This window comes from Amblyomma americanum, chromosome 5, assembly GCF_052857255.1.
Source record: "Amblyomma americanum isolate KBUSLIRL-KWMA chromosome 5, ASM5285725v1, whole genome shotgun sequence".
Classification (NCBI taxonomy): domain Eukaryota; kingdom Metazoa; phylum Arthropoda; class Arachnida; order Ixodida; family Ixodidae; genus Amblyomma; species Amblyomma americanum.
In genome coordinates this window covers 18,111,085-18,125,706 of record NC_135501.1, presented here as the reverse complement: position 1 = coordinate 18,125,706, position 14,622 = coordinate 18,111,085, and the positions used below count along the sequence as shown (strand labels likewise).

General features: G+C 47.8%; 1 protein-coding gene across 3 annotated transcripts in view; it reads right to left on the bottom strand.

Annotated features, from left to right (window-relative positions):
• The window catches only part of LOC144132310 (uncharacterized), a 115,355-nt gene that overhangs the window by 22,563 nt on the left and 78,170 nt on the right, over positions 1–14,622 (bottom strand). For all 3 annotated transcript variants that reach the window (XM_077664629.1, XM_077664630.1, XM_077664628.1), the window contains exons 9-10: positions 5,716–5,816; positions 670–996 (exon numbers count right to left, since the gene is read on the bottom strand). In XM_077664629.1, the coding sequence (XP_077520755.1) occupies positions 743–996; positions 5,716–5,816 (355 nt within the window). In that variant the 3' untranslated portion in view covers positions 670–742. The remainder of the gene's footprint in view (positions 1–669; positions 997–5,715; positions 5,817–14,622) is intronic.

Sequence of the window (14,622 nt, the reverse complement as noted above, 5' to 3'; positions counted from 1 at the left end):
AAATGGCGTTTGATATAGTTAAAGGTTTTCTGGAAGCCTAAGTGGCCAATCATGGGGCCGTCGTGAAATGCTTGCAAAACTTCATGGCGAAGAGAGGAGGGAATGCGAGAGGGCTATAACTGCACTAGAGAAAGGTGTTGTCAATCAGCTTGAAGTAGCCAAGTTGGTGATGAAGGAGGGCATTGGGAAGTCACATAGTGCCACTCAGCCGATCAATGACAGTGACGACACCACTATCACGTCATGTAAAAACAAAAAACCACGCGAGGAATTATCGAAGCATTTAAGACCAGACCGCCGAAACAGAAAATTGCACCACCATACTGTCAGTAGCCCTCAAAGATAGCAAAATGGGATGGTTGGTGTCACTGTCCAGGTTACATGTAGAAGGATGGAAGGTGCTACTTGGGGGTGCAAAATTATTTTGTTCTGTAATTTTCCACTCTTCCCTGTCAATTCTGATTTTGTATAAAAGCACCGTATCCTATGTAGTAAAACCAATTGAAAATATGCACTTCGTCTGTCTGCCATTCTGAGCGTGTTCCGTGTCATTTGTATCAGCTAAGCACGATATCTCCATCTAAATGCTATTGCATTAAAAATGTTCTATCCAACTAGGCGTCCATCTGTCACACAACATGCCAGCCATTGTTGCCAGTTTGTACTGACCCTGGTTCTTCAAGTGGCTGTGGCGGGGAGGGCTGCACACAGGCACAGCAACTGGGCAGCGAGAGGACGCCCATCAGCTAGACAGGGCAGTCCCCTCGACTAGCTGCATGGCTGGTGGTGGTGCCGGCTGTGGTGAAGGGGGAGGTGGTGGTGGCGGTGCAAACCCGAGTCCTAGGCGGCCCCGCGGGCGCACGTGCGCTGGTGCTGGCAGCAGGGCGCCCGCGCCGGCAGGTCCCAGGCCCCGGCCAGGCTCCCAGCCCAGACGCCGGAGGAGTTGGTGGCCCGCGTTGGACTCCCCCACAGGGGGTGCTTTGCTGCCCACCAGCCCTGCACGGTGGCCAAGTCCGTGACAACAGAGGTTAAAAAATGGTAAAACAATACAAAATTTCTTTGTTCCCAGCATCAATTGTGAAAAGGAGTTGAGGGAAAATGCCACAAGGAGCCTCACCAGCCCTCAACTTCAGGCTACTTATCGGCAGACAGGGCTTGAAAGATGCATCAGACTTGCACATTGTGAGCAATGTTATTATCATTTCCAAACACAGAATGTGACTGCTTGCAATATTATTAAGAATATGTACAGCAAAAGCAGCATGCATGTACACACAAGAAAAACAAAAAAAGAGAAAAAGAATAAAACAAGGAACGTATTGCAATTCCGTCAGATACTTATGTGTGATTGTAAATGCTAGATAATGAACAACTGCAGAGCACAAAATATGCGTACTGCACAAGCCATGGAGCTTTGAAATCAAGTGGCTGATAACAATGGCCGGAAGCACAGAGCAGGCAGCGATGCCTACATCCTTTCTTTTGCCGTCGCGGACACTGCGAGTGACCGCATTCGGACGACCATCAAGCAGGTGCCAGGTCATGCCGGTAATCCAGGCAACAAGCAGGCTGGTGAGTGAGGCACAACTTAAACACCACTCCCAACCCATGGGTTCCGTTCTGAGCTTTCTACAGCTTAGCTCTGAAGAGGAGCAACGGTACCTGAAGCAATGCTGCCGAAAAGACCTCAGATCTTCGACCCTTCATGATGCAGACCCTTTGCTTAGAGGGCTGTCCCTAGGAGCTCAGATTTTCATCAAAAAGACAACTGCTGGCTTGACCATGACAGATGACACAGTCGTGTTATGGAGATGGAAACAGCAAAGCGATGACCCTGCCAGCCTGCTGTCACCGCCACCAGTGAAGCACTATGCGTGTGGCTGTGAAGTGACCCAAATTTGCAGCGCCTCGTGCGGGAGTGCAAGGGGCTTCAGACAATGCGGAACAGTGACGTCTTAGTAGAACTGAATTTGGTTGCAGTCTGTGGTGGGAACATACACTTAGCTCTCTTTGCAACTTCGCTTGCGAGAATTCCATGGCAAGTTGCACCTAGCTCCGCCCTACCTTCCTTACCCCCATTAGGCCTCAAGCTAACCTTGTTTTTTTTCTTCTTAATAAATTCATCCCTCATCTGTTCCTGGATGAATCAGAGGAGGTGACTTCCTCCCATATGGATGCTACCCCGTCTCCCAACAAGCTCTGGTCTTTCACATGAATTATCGCATTTACTCGTGTAATTTGCGTATTTTTCTTCTTTAAATTAGGGCTTTAAAAATGAGGTGTGCAAATTGCGAGGATATTTCGCGAATACGTCCTAAAAAAGAAATTACACGTCATAACGCGCAATATGCACCAAATACATCTTATACATCTTTGCTTTTCCCACTTTTGGCCAGCTTTTCCAAATTTAGGTCACTATTTGAAGGCCTTCAGTGCTAAGACACACAAAGAGCAGGTCCCTTCCAGAGCCATTGTCACCAAGCGTGAAACGTGGCAAGCTGAGATCAGTAGGTTTCTACAGCTTCAACTCAGCAAGCTACAGATTGAAGACCCTTTCAAGGTGCGCAACTCGGAACAAATTGCTCAGGTGCTTCGTGAAGAACGGCACGGGGCTAACTGCGGCATCTCGGCGGATATTGAAGAATTATTTTATTCAGTTCCGCACGATGAACATTTGGTAGCTGTTCGCGAGAGCATTGATATTGCTGGAAGCGTGGCCTTTCAAAACACCAGTGGCCTTTCTGTTGAAGCCTTCTTAGAGCTACTAACATTTTACCCTAACAGCACCGTCATCAATTTTAATGAGAAATTCTACATTAAAAAAAGTGGAATATGTATTGGTTCTTGCGTGGCGCCTGTATTGTGTGAAATCTTTTTCGTAGGGGTGTGCGAATATTCGAAATTTCGAATACGAATCGAATATGTTTCATATTTGGTTCATATTCGTATTTGAGAAATGATATTCGTGGATTTCCGAATATTCGAAAATTCTCGAATACTCGGCAGCGATCGTATACCGCGCAGACTTTCGTAAATCTGATTGTTGCAAAAGTGCAATATCTGGGCACATTATCTGAATATAGAGTTTAAAGTTCCAGGAAAACAATATAACGGCCCTGTCCTCTTTCTTCTCCATCGTTTATCGCGTGGACCGATCGCATTCCGATGCCGCTAGGCTTGACCTTGTGCGCAATTCCACAAGTGGGCTTTCCCACATATCACGCATGCTGCGAACAACATGGGAAACCCACTTCTAACAATTGCAACGCGAAAGCGCGTTTATTTTTTTATCCTTCCGTAACATGTTATCTAATTAATGCCCACACCCATGGGATTCGTTCTATCACCTTAACTCTCTGAGCGTGACCACCGCCATCTTGTTTTGGTCAACTACGCTATGCGGAAAAGCCTACTTGCGGAATTTCGTGTAAGGCTCCCGAAGGGGCGAGTCGAGGTGTCACAACAGGGCAAGCGATCCTGTAAAAATCCCGCGTATTGCATGGTGCACTGTAACCCATGCACATCTTAAGTGGGCCTAACAGCAGGCGTGACAATGTTCGGAGGGCCCCTGTCACTAGGTCAAAAAAATAACCTGGCCGCTTTTGGTTTTGGTTTCTGAGCTAGGCCACTCGCCCGTTGCAATGGCAACTGTCGGCCCGCGCATTCGCCAGTAGTCCAATCTCAGCACCGTGCCGCTTTCAGACGCTGACTGACATGTCGCTCGTCATTTCTTTTTACTTTTTTAGGAACAGTCTCGCCATTCCGACGTCAATGCGCGTTCCCATCTAGCTTATCTCCCGATGTCTCCGAGCATGCCGAAACTCTGTGCTCGTCATGAGATTACAGGTGTTTGCACGATAGAGCCGCCTCATAAGAGTACCGCATTTTCGCTATTTTTTTCTCGGGGCCGCAGGGCATTTTATAAATCGACCTTCAACTAACCTGGGCATTTCTGTCGGTTCTTTGAACTCCGAATTAATGAGGTTTTACTAGCCATCATGTTATTTTTGTTTCCAGTCTTGTCATGTTATGGATTGCATTTTGCCTGACCACATTAAAGGTTGGATACTGTTATGCAGTTCAATAAAGTAGTATTCATTTTTGCGCTCATCATGTTTTTTTTTATACGGTGCTCAGGCAGTCTAGTTTTGTTTATTTCAGTTGCAAAGGCCATATATTATTTTGAAAAAAATATAAGCAACAATTTTTGCTTGTTTATCTTTTCTGAATTTATTTTTTGTGCTGACTAGATATTTGATATTCGATTCGATATTCGAAGCCATTTTTTCTTCATATTCGCATTCGATTTGTATTCGAAAATTTTGATATTCGCACACCCCTACCTTTTTGCAAAGTTTGACTGCGCTCTAAACCAAAAATTCAACACTGAACCCGTTGCTAAAGTTTTTAGGTACGTTGACAACTTTCTGGTCCTTTTGCAACCAACGGAAGATAATATCGCTTTTATCACTGACAAAGTTCTTCACGCTTTTTCATCTGTTTCTATGGGCCTAAAATTCACCTTTGAGCTCCCACAACATCATTCACTGCAGTTTTTAGATTTGAGATTGTTTTTTAACCACACTAGCCACATTTGTTGGGCCTATGTGCCACGTGCGACTAAGGCTGTATTGCCGTTTGAGTCTTCGCATTCTAAACTCGTGAAAAGAGCAATAGCTTCGTTGTCTTTTAGAGCCGCGCTTTTAAAGTCTTGTTCGCACAGAGTAAGTTTTGACCTCCAAGTTGAGCGACTCAAGCAAGCTGGTTTTCCTGTCAGTTCTCACGGCAGTGGCAGAAACCTTGATGAAGAAATTACGTTGAGAAGAAACGCAGTCCGGTTCCCAGAAAGAAAGTCAGAAAAAGAAATTTGAAGTACTGCCTTACATCCACAGCATTTCACATAATTTGAAAAGAGTAGCTGGAAAATTCGGAGTAGATATGGTTTTCACAGCCCCCCGAAAGCTTTCAAGTCTTTGCGCTCTTTCTAGCAGGAATATTGCCAAGAAACCAGCTTGCAACATCAAGCATGCAACTAAATTTGTTGAGTGCACTGTTTGCGTTGTGTACGAAATCCCTCTAAGCTGTGGCAGCGTCTACATAGACCAAACTGGCCGATGCTTGAATGATCGCTTACGCGAGCACTCCAATTCACTCGAGGGTGTAAGCGGTAGCCACTTGCCCATGCATTGTAGGGACTGCGGGTGCTGTCCTCTTTTGTACAAATCTAAGGTTGTTGGCCGTGCCAAAGACCAGCTTGCCAGAGAAATTCTTGAGGCGTCTAACGTCCAAAGGACTGGAAGGGACAAGTGTGTTAGTGAACCTTCCCTTGCTCTCTTGCATAAAGAATTTTGTTTCCTCAATTCAAAGTAAAATTTTTCTTCGTGCTGAAAGTTAAAGCTCAAAGGGGGTGTTTGCTGTTACATTTTGTCTGGGGCTCTGAATTTTTGTACATGTTATGTTTTCATGATAACTGCATCGGCGTCCTAATCTTTCCGTTTGTTGCTGTGTGGCTGAACATGCGCACTGGTTTCCTCGAGTGTGGATTTCAATTAAACCTGCAGTAGTCAGTTAGTGCTCGTCCTGTGTTGTCTCTGCACTGTTCTGTCTCCTTGCGCTGTCGTTTTCAAAAATGGTGCACCAACAAGCCCAAAGTTCTACCTTATTATGGCTACAGCCACGCCATGAACCGGAGAGATGAAGCAGAATTCCCCCTACCCTGGATGATGGGTCCCGCAGGTGGCGTTCGACGTCTTCGTTTGACTTCTGCTAGGCAGGTGCGTGACGTCCGCTCACCCAGGACAGACCCGGGCCAGCCCCTGAATGAATGGGAAGAGTAGGGGGTGGGGGGGGGGGGGCTAAGGGTAAATTGAAGTTGGTGTGTATTGATATGCCACCACACTCTCTAACAACAAATAGTCCAATTTCATTGAATGAATCAATCAATCACTCAATCAACTCCAGGTGTGGGGCACCCCAGCTTCAGAGCAGTTGCAGACTGCTTGAGAAAGCCAGGGACTCGCACGTAACCAGCCGACAACCATTTAGCAGAAAGCTTCTATAGTGAAACCTCGTTATAGCGAATAGGCAAAAAGTCATAAAATTGTTTTTTGTGATATAAAATTTTGCCAAAAACATGAACAGGAGAAGCGAAATTCAGTTATCGAGAAAACGGCAACTGAGAGAGACTTTTTCCGCAGTTTTAGCGGTTCTGAAGCCACTCGTAGCTATTGTGGAGGCCACAAAAAACCAAGCAGCAGATGTCAGTTAGGTTGGCTTCCCTGCACAGCACCGCAGCAGGCGGCGGCAGGTCAGACATTAGCCAGGGTGGCTTCCTCGCATTACAGTGGTGCCAGGTAAAAAACAGGACAAAAGCTATCGCTGTTTTCACCACCTCCACTCCGTGACAGTTGACGTGAGCAGAGGCTAATGAAAAGCTACAACAACCGACCATGTTGCTGGTTCCGGGACACTATTGACGGGTGTCAGAGGTGCAAACTCCCTCGCTGTCAGCTGTTCTCGCTGCTATATCTTTTGTGTCTCCGTTGACAAATGCGAAATCAAGCGTGAATCATGGTGCAAATGCTTCCTGCATGAGGTTTGACTGTAGGGATAAAAAACAATGCATTGGCATAAAACAGCAGCTTACGCTTCAAGGAAGTTATTCACTAGGAAAAGCAGCTACAAAACAGTATAACTGAAAAGCACCAGCAAAAAAAAAATAATTATGTATTTGTTGAAAATGTTTTATTTCACTAACAATGGAGATCTCATAGGCTACAAAGGCCGAAAAATTAAATAACAGAGTCGCCGCCGTTTTCATCACCAGAGGCTAGGCTACAATGCCATCCATATTCAAACAGAGAGACTTTTCCGGCCTTCAAAACTCACGAATCTGAATCAAGCAAGGAGAAAATTTTCAAACCCAATTTTCTCAACAATAAGTAGGTCCTTTGCTTTCAAACAAATATGAACACAACCAGAGAGAGCTACAGGAACAATTTTTCCGGAGAATTGAAATTGGACAGAGTTGTCATTGGTGCCCTTTAACCGCCAAATTATTTCCCGAAAAGTGCACCTGTACAGACAAAATGTTTTCGCAACATTTGGTGAAAATTATACTATTGTCCTTTTGCTAAAGGCGTGAAACGCATTTTCATGGACAACTACTGCACTCAAGTGTTCAAAATTCAAAGAGGCACTAAGACCATTTACGTGTGGTCATGCTTAAGTATTTGTGCAGAACCGACAACGCACTCCCTCACCGGAACAGGAGTTGGCCACCCTGGTGTAGTACTTGGCCACAACCTTCTATGAACAAACCAATTAACCCTCGGCCCTCAGTCCCTGCGGTGAAACTGACCAAGGTAGCGGTCAGACTTGTGACGCAGCGGAGGGTGCTAAGAACCACTGGCTCCGGACAGGCCGCCATTGGAATCAGAACCTGGCAACGTTGAACGCTAGAACCTCACCTAGTGAGGCTAGCCTAACAGTGCTGTTCGAGGAACAAGCGGGAATTAAATGGGATGTCAAAGGGCTTAGTGAGGTTAGGTGGACAGGTGAGGTGTATGCAGTAATAAAGGAAGGGCACATACTGTGCTATCGCGGATTAGCTGATAGATGAGAACTAGGTGTGGGATTCCTCATTAATCAGGATATAGCTGGCTACGTAGAGGAGCTCTATAGTATTAACGAGAGGGTAGCAGCTATCGTAATTAGGCATAGTAAGAGGTACAAGCTGAAAGTGGTACAAGCCTACGCGCCTACATCCAGTAATGATGACCAGACTGTTGAAAGCTTCTACGAAGACGTGGAATCAGCAATGAACAAAATCCCAGTACACTGTACTGATGGGCGACTTTATTGCGAAGGTGGGCAAGAAGAAGACTGACGACCACGCGGTAGGTGACTATGGGATAGGATCTAGAAATAGCAGGGAGAGTTATTAGTAGGATTCGCAGATAGAAATAATTTACGGATCATGAATACTTTCTTCTTCAAACGAGAGAACAGGAAGTGGACCTGGAAGAGTCCCAATGGTGAGACTAAAAACGAAATCGACTTCATACTATGTGCTCAACCTGGCATCGTTCAGGATGTGGCCGTCCTCGGAAAGGTGCGCTGTAGCGACCACAGAGAGGTAAGGTCTAGAATTAGCTTAGACTTGAAGAGGGAATGGAAGAAGCTAGTGAAGAGGAAGTCCATTAACGAGTTAGCGCAAGGTAGCCGACATAAGGCAGTTTAATATGGAGAGAATCGAACATGCTCTAAACAATGGAGGTAGGCTAAAAGCAGTGAAGAAACTAGGCATAGGTAAAAAACAGATGTATGCGTTAAGAGACAAGGAGGGCAATATCATTAGCAATATGGATAAGATAGTTAAAGTACCTAAAGATGTCTACACAAGTCTATACAGTAGCCAATGCAATCAGAACGTTAATGAGAGAGACAGTAGCGCACAGCAATGCGTCATCCCACCAGTACCGAAAGAGGAAGTAAAGAAAGTTTTAGGAGCAATGCAAAGCATGCAAAAGCAGCTGGTGAGGATCAGCTAACAGCAGATCTGCTGAAGGACAGAGGGGAGATTGTGCTAGAAAAACTAGCCACCCTGTATACGCAATGCCTTATGACCTCGACCGTACCAGAAGCTTGGAAGAACGGAAAAATTATCTTAATTCATAAGAAAGGAGACGCCAGGGACTTGAAAAATTACAGACCGATCAGCCTATTGTCCATTTCCTACAAGGTATTTACTAAGGTAATCGCTAATAGAGTCAGGGCAACCTTACTTTAATCAGCCAAATGATCAGGCAGGCTTTCGCAAAGGATATTCCACAATAGATCATACTCACACGATCAATCAGGTGATAGAGAAACGCGCTGAATATAACCAACCCCTATATACAGCCTTCATTGATTACGAGAAAGCATTTGACTCGGTGGAAACCTCAGCAGCCATGCAGGCATTGCAGAATCAGGGTGTGGAAGAGCCTTATGTCAAAGCACTGGAAGATATATATAGCAACTGTATAGATACCACAGACCTCCATAAAGTCAGCAATAAAATTCCAATAAGGAAGGGCATCAGGCAAGGAGACACAATCTCACCAATGCTATCCACCGCCTGTTTACAGGAGGTATTCCGAGGCCTGAATTGGGAACAGTTGAGGATAAGAGTTAATGAAGAATACCTAAATAATCTGCGATTCGCTGATGACATTGCCTTGCTGAGTCACTCGGAAGATGCATTGCAAAGCATGATCAATGATTTAGACAGGCAGAGCAGAATGCTAGGTCTAAAATTAACATGCAGAAAACCGAAGTAATGTTCAACAGTCTAGCATGGGAAAAGCAGTTCACAATTGGCAGCGAGGTGCTGGAAGCGGTAAAGCATCTACTTAGGCCAGGTAGTGACAGCTGATCCGGATCATAAGAGGGAAATAACTAGAAGTATAAGAATGGGGTGGAGCGCATATGGCAGGTTCTCTCAGATCATGAGTGGCAGGTTACCAATATCCCTCAAGAAAAAAGTGTGCAACAGCTGTATCTTACCGGTACTCATCTACGGGGTAGAAACGTGGAGGCTAACGAAAAGGGTTCAGCTCAAGTTAAGGACAACGCAGCGAACAATGGAAAGAAAAATGATAGGTGTAACATTAAGAGACCGGAAGCGGGCAGAGTGGGTGAGGGAACAAACGCGGGTTAATGACATCCTAGTCAAAATCAAGTGGAAAAAATGGGCTTGGGTAGGGCATGTAATGCGAAGGCAAGATAACCACTGGTCCTTAAGGTAGGAGGTGGGGATCGGAGTGAAATTCCTTATTGTTTGTAGTAGAGCAATGAAATTGGGTACGCTTATTGGGAAGTGTGCTGAATGACTAAATAGTTTCATATATCTTGAGTAGTTTTGACATTACAAATTTTTATTTGCACCCAACTTGCAGAAAGCCTGGCGTGACAAAAAATGTCGTAGAGGCCCATAGTTGCTTTTATATTTTACCCAAATGAATAGTTCATGCAGTGACATTTTCCAAATATTTTTATCACCCTTATTTTTCTTTTTTTACACAGGACATTATATCCATGTTTGAAAAATGCGGTCGTTATCAACATGCCAATTTAACTGACCAGTAAAAAAAATGAGATAATTATTAAAAATATAGGAATGTTGCTGCATAGAGAATTTACTAAGAAATACAGTGCAACAAACCCCATGCAAACCCCACAAGGCATATTTGTTCTATGCTTTCTGCAAGCAGGACAGTCGGCTCAAAACTCACTTCTGAGAAAACTGGCTCTAAAGTTTTGCAAGCACTGCAGATTTACTAGAAAGCACCAGAGCTGTAATATTTTGCATCATTACTGTCAGGCATCTTCTTGTACATTTGCCTCTTTGTTTGGTGGGCTTTGGACGCCTTCTTCAGGTGTTCTTGGTCCTTTTCTTGAGCCCTCTGGACGGCAAGGGCACCATGACGCACCCCCAAGGTGGCACACACTGCCGAGTAGTTTCCTTGACTCCCTGAACTGTACTTCACGACTTCCTCATTTACTGCCGCCTCTATCGCAAAAAGTGAGGCATGCTCGTCCTTTGACAGCGCTGACGAAACTTCTGTTCAGTTGCGGACGCTGCGCGAAGGGAGTCGCGAACGCTGCAACTCTGGGCTTCTGCCGTCACTGCTGATGACACGAAACGCGGCTCGAGGCGCGCCTGAATGGCGCTATGTTCGGGCGACGATTCGTCCGGTGAATCTTCAGCTGTCACACTGTAGCTCGTCGACGGTTGGGGCTCACTCGCAGGCTGCGTGTCTGTGCCGCACGATACGCCAGAAACAGAGCACACCACCTCTGCCGGCGTCACCTCCAACGCTGCGATCTCAGCTACCGATTTGCGCGGCCATACACAAAGGTGCAAGAGACTCCGTTGGTGCGTCTGTCGCACCAATCAGTATGAGGCCGGCACGAAGAAGGATATGACTGATTTATTGGATGAAGTGCTAGAACGTCTGATGGCGTGGAGCCGAGCGGCGTGTGATGGCGGCACGAGGAGGGAGCTCAATTCCACCGCACTTCGGCGTCATCTTCAACGGCTGGTGCTGCTACTGCTGCGTAAGGCCGCTGCTGCTGCTACAGTAAGTAGGCTTCGCCCGCTAGTGAAGGAGTCCAGTGAAGCTGGGAGCCGGAACGATACTTTCCGCTTCTGAGGAGTGGCAGGGAAAGATGGCGGAGGAAGGCAACCGGCCCGTTGGGGCGGAGAAAGCACACATGAAGGTCTAGTGGGCGGGGCGCGTCTCTGTGAAGGTGAGCTTCAAGCGGTCGATTGAAATGGTGTCAGTGCGCCCATGAATGTCGACAACGAAGAACTTCGATGTTCTTTCGAGTACACGGAACGGGCCGTCATAGGGGCGCTGAAACGGCTTGCGGACAGAGTCTCAGCGAACAAAGACGTGCGTGCAAGTCGCTAGTTTGGATGGAACATGTGAAGATGGTCGAGACTGGCGTCGGAGATGTGGCGCTCTGAGATGGCGGCAAAAATAGCGGAGCTACATTACGTAATCGGTAGGGTCGGGACTTGTAGACGAATATTCGAAAAATTCTCCTGGAAGACGCAGGGGTGAGCCGAAGACAAGTTCTGCCGGAGTGCAACGAAGATCTTGTTTCAGTGTAGCACGGAGGCTGAGCAGAACCAGTGGTAGGGAGGCAGTCCAGGCAAGAGAAGCAGTAACACGCGACAGAGCATCCGCCGGGGCATGGTCAAGACCTTGCACATGTCTGATGTCGGTCGTGAATTCTGCCACGTACGAAAGGTGACAAATTTCATGGGGCGAGAATTTACCGCTCCCCGATTTGATGGCAAAAATAAGTGGTATGTGGTCGGTCACGATGTGGAATTGCCGACCTTCTAGGAGGTGCTTGAAATGCCGCACAGACATGTACATGGCAAGGAGTTCACAGCCGAAAGTATTGTAGCGGCTTTCGGCAATGGAAAACTGCAGGAGAAAAAAGATAGAGGGCTCCAAGAACCTTCCACGAGCTGGTGGAGCACGGCTCCAACGACGGAGTCAGAGGCGTCAGTCATGAGGTGTAGGGGTGCATCAGGGCGCGGATGGGCAAGGAGAGCGAGGTTGGATAGTTTTGCTTTGGCGGCCTGGAAAGAATACAGAACAGCTGAAGACCATGTCAGTTGTGCGGAGTTTGTTTTCTTGCCATGAAGCATGTCCATCAGTGGTTTGAGGAGTGCAGCACAGTGAGAGATGAAGCGGCGATAAAAATTGATAAGGCCGAGAAATTCATGGAGCTTGCGGGTTGAGGCAGGCTGCGGAAAGTCTTGAATGGCCTGGACTTTTGATGGGAGAGGCCGGATGCTGGAGCTGTTGATACGGTGGCCAAGGAAGTCGAGCTCCGACTTGCCGAATTCACATTTTGCTCTGTTGATGATCAGGCCGTAATCAGAGATGTTGAAAAAGCTGCCAGAGGTGTTGCAAGTGCTGCTCCGCATCGCGGCTGAATACGAGGAGGTCATGGATGTAGGGCATGCAGAAAGATAGACCCCTTGTAACTGTGCCCACGAAGCGTTGAAATGTCTGGCCAGAGTTGTGGAGGCCAAATGGAATGCGGAGGTATTCGAAAAGGCCGAATGGTGTGATGATTGCAGTTTTGGGTAGATTGGATGGTTCTACAGGGATTTGGTGGTAAGCCTTGACGAGATCGATTCTAGAGAAAATTGTAGCGCCATGCAGCACGGCGGTAAAAGCCGCGATGTGAGGTAGGGGATAACGGTCCAGAACGGTAGCGTTGTTGAGGGCGCGGTATTCACCACACAGGTGCCAGTCCCCTGGGGATTTTTTCGGTACCATGTGTAGAGGCCCATGGGCTAGATGAAGGTCGGATAATGCCGAGCTCCAGCATGTGTTCGAACTCGTTGCGGACGATCTGTAAACAGTCTGGAGCAAGGCGACGGGCTCAAGTGTGTGTGGGCGGGCCAGTGGTCACAATGTGATGCGTGACCTGGTGTTTGACGGGCAGTAAGAAATTGGAAGGACGGAGCAGAGAAGGGCATTCATCCAGGAGGATCTCGTAGGCCGACTCGTGTGGGCTGGGTATGCTGACAAGCGGCTGTCGAAGATGGATGCCCTGAACATAGAGGTTCGTCGTGCCGTCCACGAGACACTTGCTGTGCACGTTGACCAGCAGATTTTAGTGGCACAGGAAATCAGCTCCGAGGATTGGGTAACGTATGTCCGCGACGAGGAAAGCCCATCAGAATACACGTCTGAGGACCAAATTGTGTGTGAGAGCATGTTCGCCGCATGTAGCGATGGGCCAGTGCGGCGAGAAGGTGAGGATGTAATGCTGCAGGGGAGGACGCTCACCTCTGCTCCGGTGTTGACGAGAAAACGGAGGCCCAAGATGTGGTCGCGAGTGAAGAATAGGCTGTTGTCCGGAGTAACACCATTTGCCGCTTCTAGTGGTGTCATGGGAAGTTTCCTTGGAAGCGACAGGGAGGGGTACATCGACGCGCTGCTTCACCAAAGGTGCGGTGATACCAGCATTCGCTGGTTTGAAGAGGTGAGGTGGCACTATGTCGGCAAGGTGACGTCTGGCGACGGGAAGGCGAAAGAGAGCGGGAGGTTGACAGTGCGGCGATTTGGTGGGAGAGACGTGTGATCTGGGCATGGGCATGGAAGTCGTCACGGAGGCTCTGAAGGCCCACGCGGCAGGCTGGGATACTGCGCCAGGGGAAATTGTGGAGTAGGAAACGTCCATGACGGAGTCCGCCAGCTCAGCGAGCTTCTCCAAATACAACCCCTGGGCGTGCACAAGCACCAGGCGGACCGACGATGGCAAGCGCTGAAGGAAAAACTCACGCAGGATGGCTTAGTCAAAGGTGGCAGCCTTGTCGCCCAGGAGCCGAACGGCGCATGACGCCGGCACAAGGAGCGAGCTCAATTCCACTGCACTTCGGCGTCATCATCTTCGATGGCTGGTGCTGCTCCTGCTGCGTAAGGCCGCTGCTGCTGCTACACGTCTTCCGTCGATTGGGTTATCGGCGTCGATGGCACAGGGCGACTGTCGGCTTCGCTGCTGGAGTAATGCGGTGCAAGATAGCACGGCACGTTTCCGTATGTTCAGTCGGGTGCACCACTTCTCCCACTGGCTGCCGTTTTTTTCTTGCGCTTCCGTTTTCCGAAGGCGTGCTTTGTCGTAAATTTCTTTTCAAATGAGCAATGATCCATTACTAACTTGGGGGCTTTCAGAAATCCGAATAATGGGCGTCAAATGAAGACTCCGGCGTGGTTTGCGAAGGAGAAAACAGCGGTCCACCGTGGTTGCCAGCTTGCCCGCTGCCGCAGCAGCAGCCAATGGGGAGGTGCCTTTCAGACCGGCAGCCAATCGGAGGCCGCTTTCATCGGAGACCTGTGTGACCACCCCTGGCATACCCGCGCTTCTTTTGTGTTTGTGCGACTGTTACAAGATGGCGACGACTGAAGAATTCAGAAACAAAACGGCGGAACTTTGAGCTTTCAAACGATACCAAGATCGCCCTGCGCACTGACAAATTAAATTTTTGCGGGCACTTTTAGTGCGTTTTCAGCGAAACCATTTTGATACAACGCAGATTAGGCG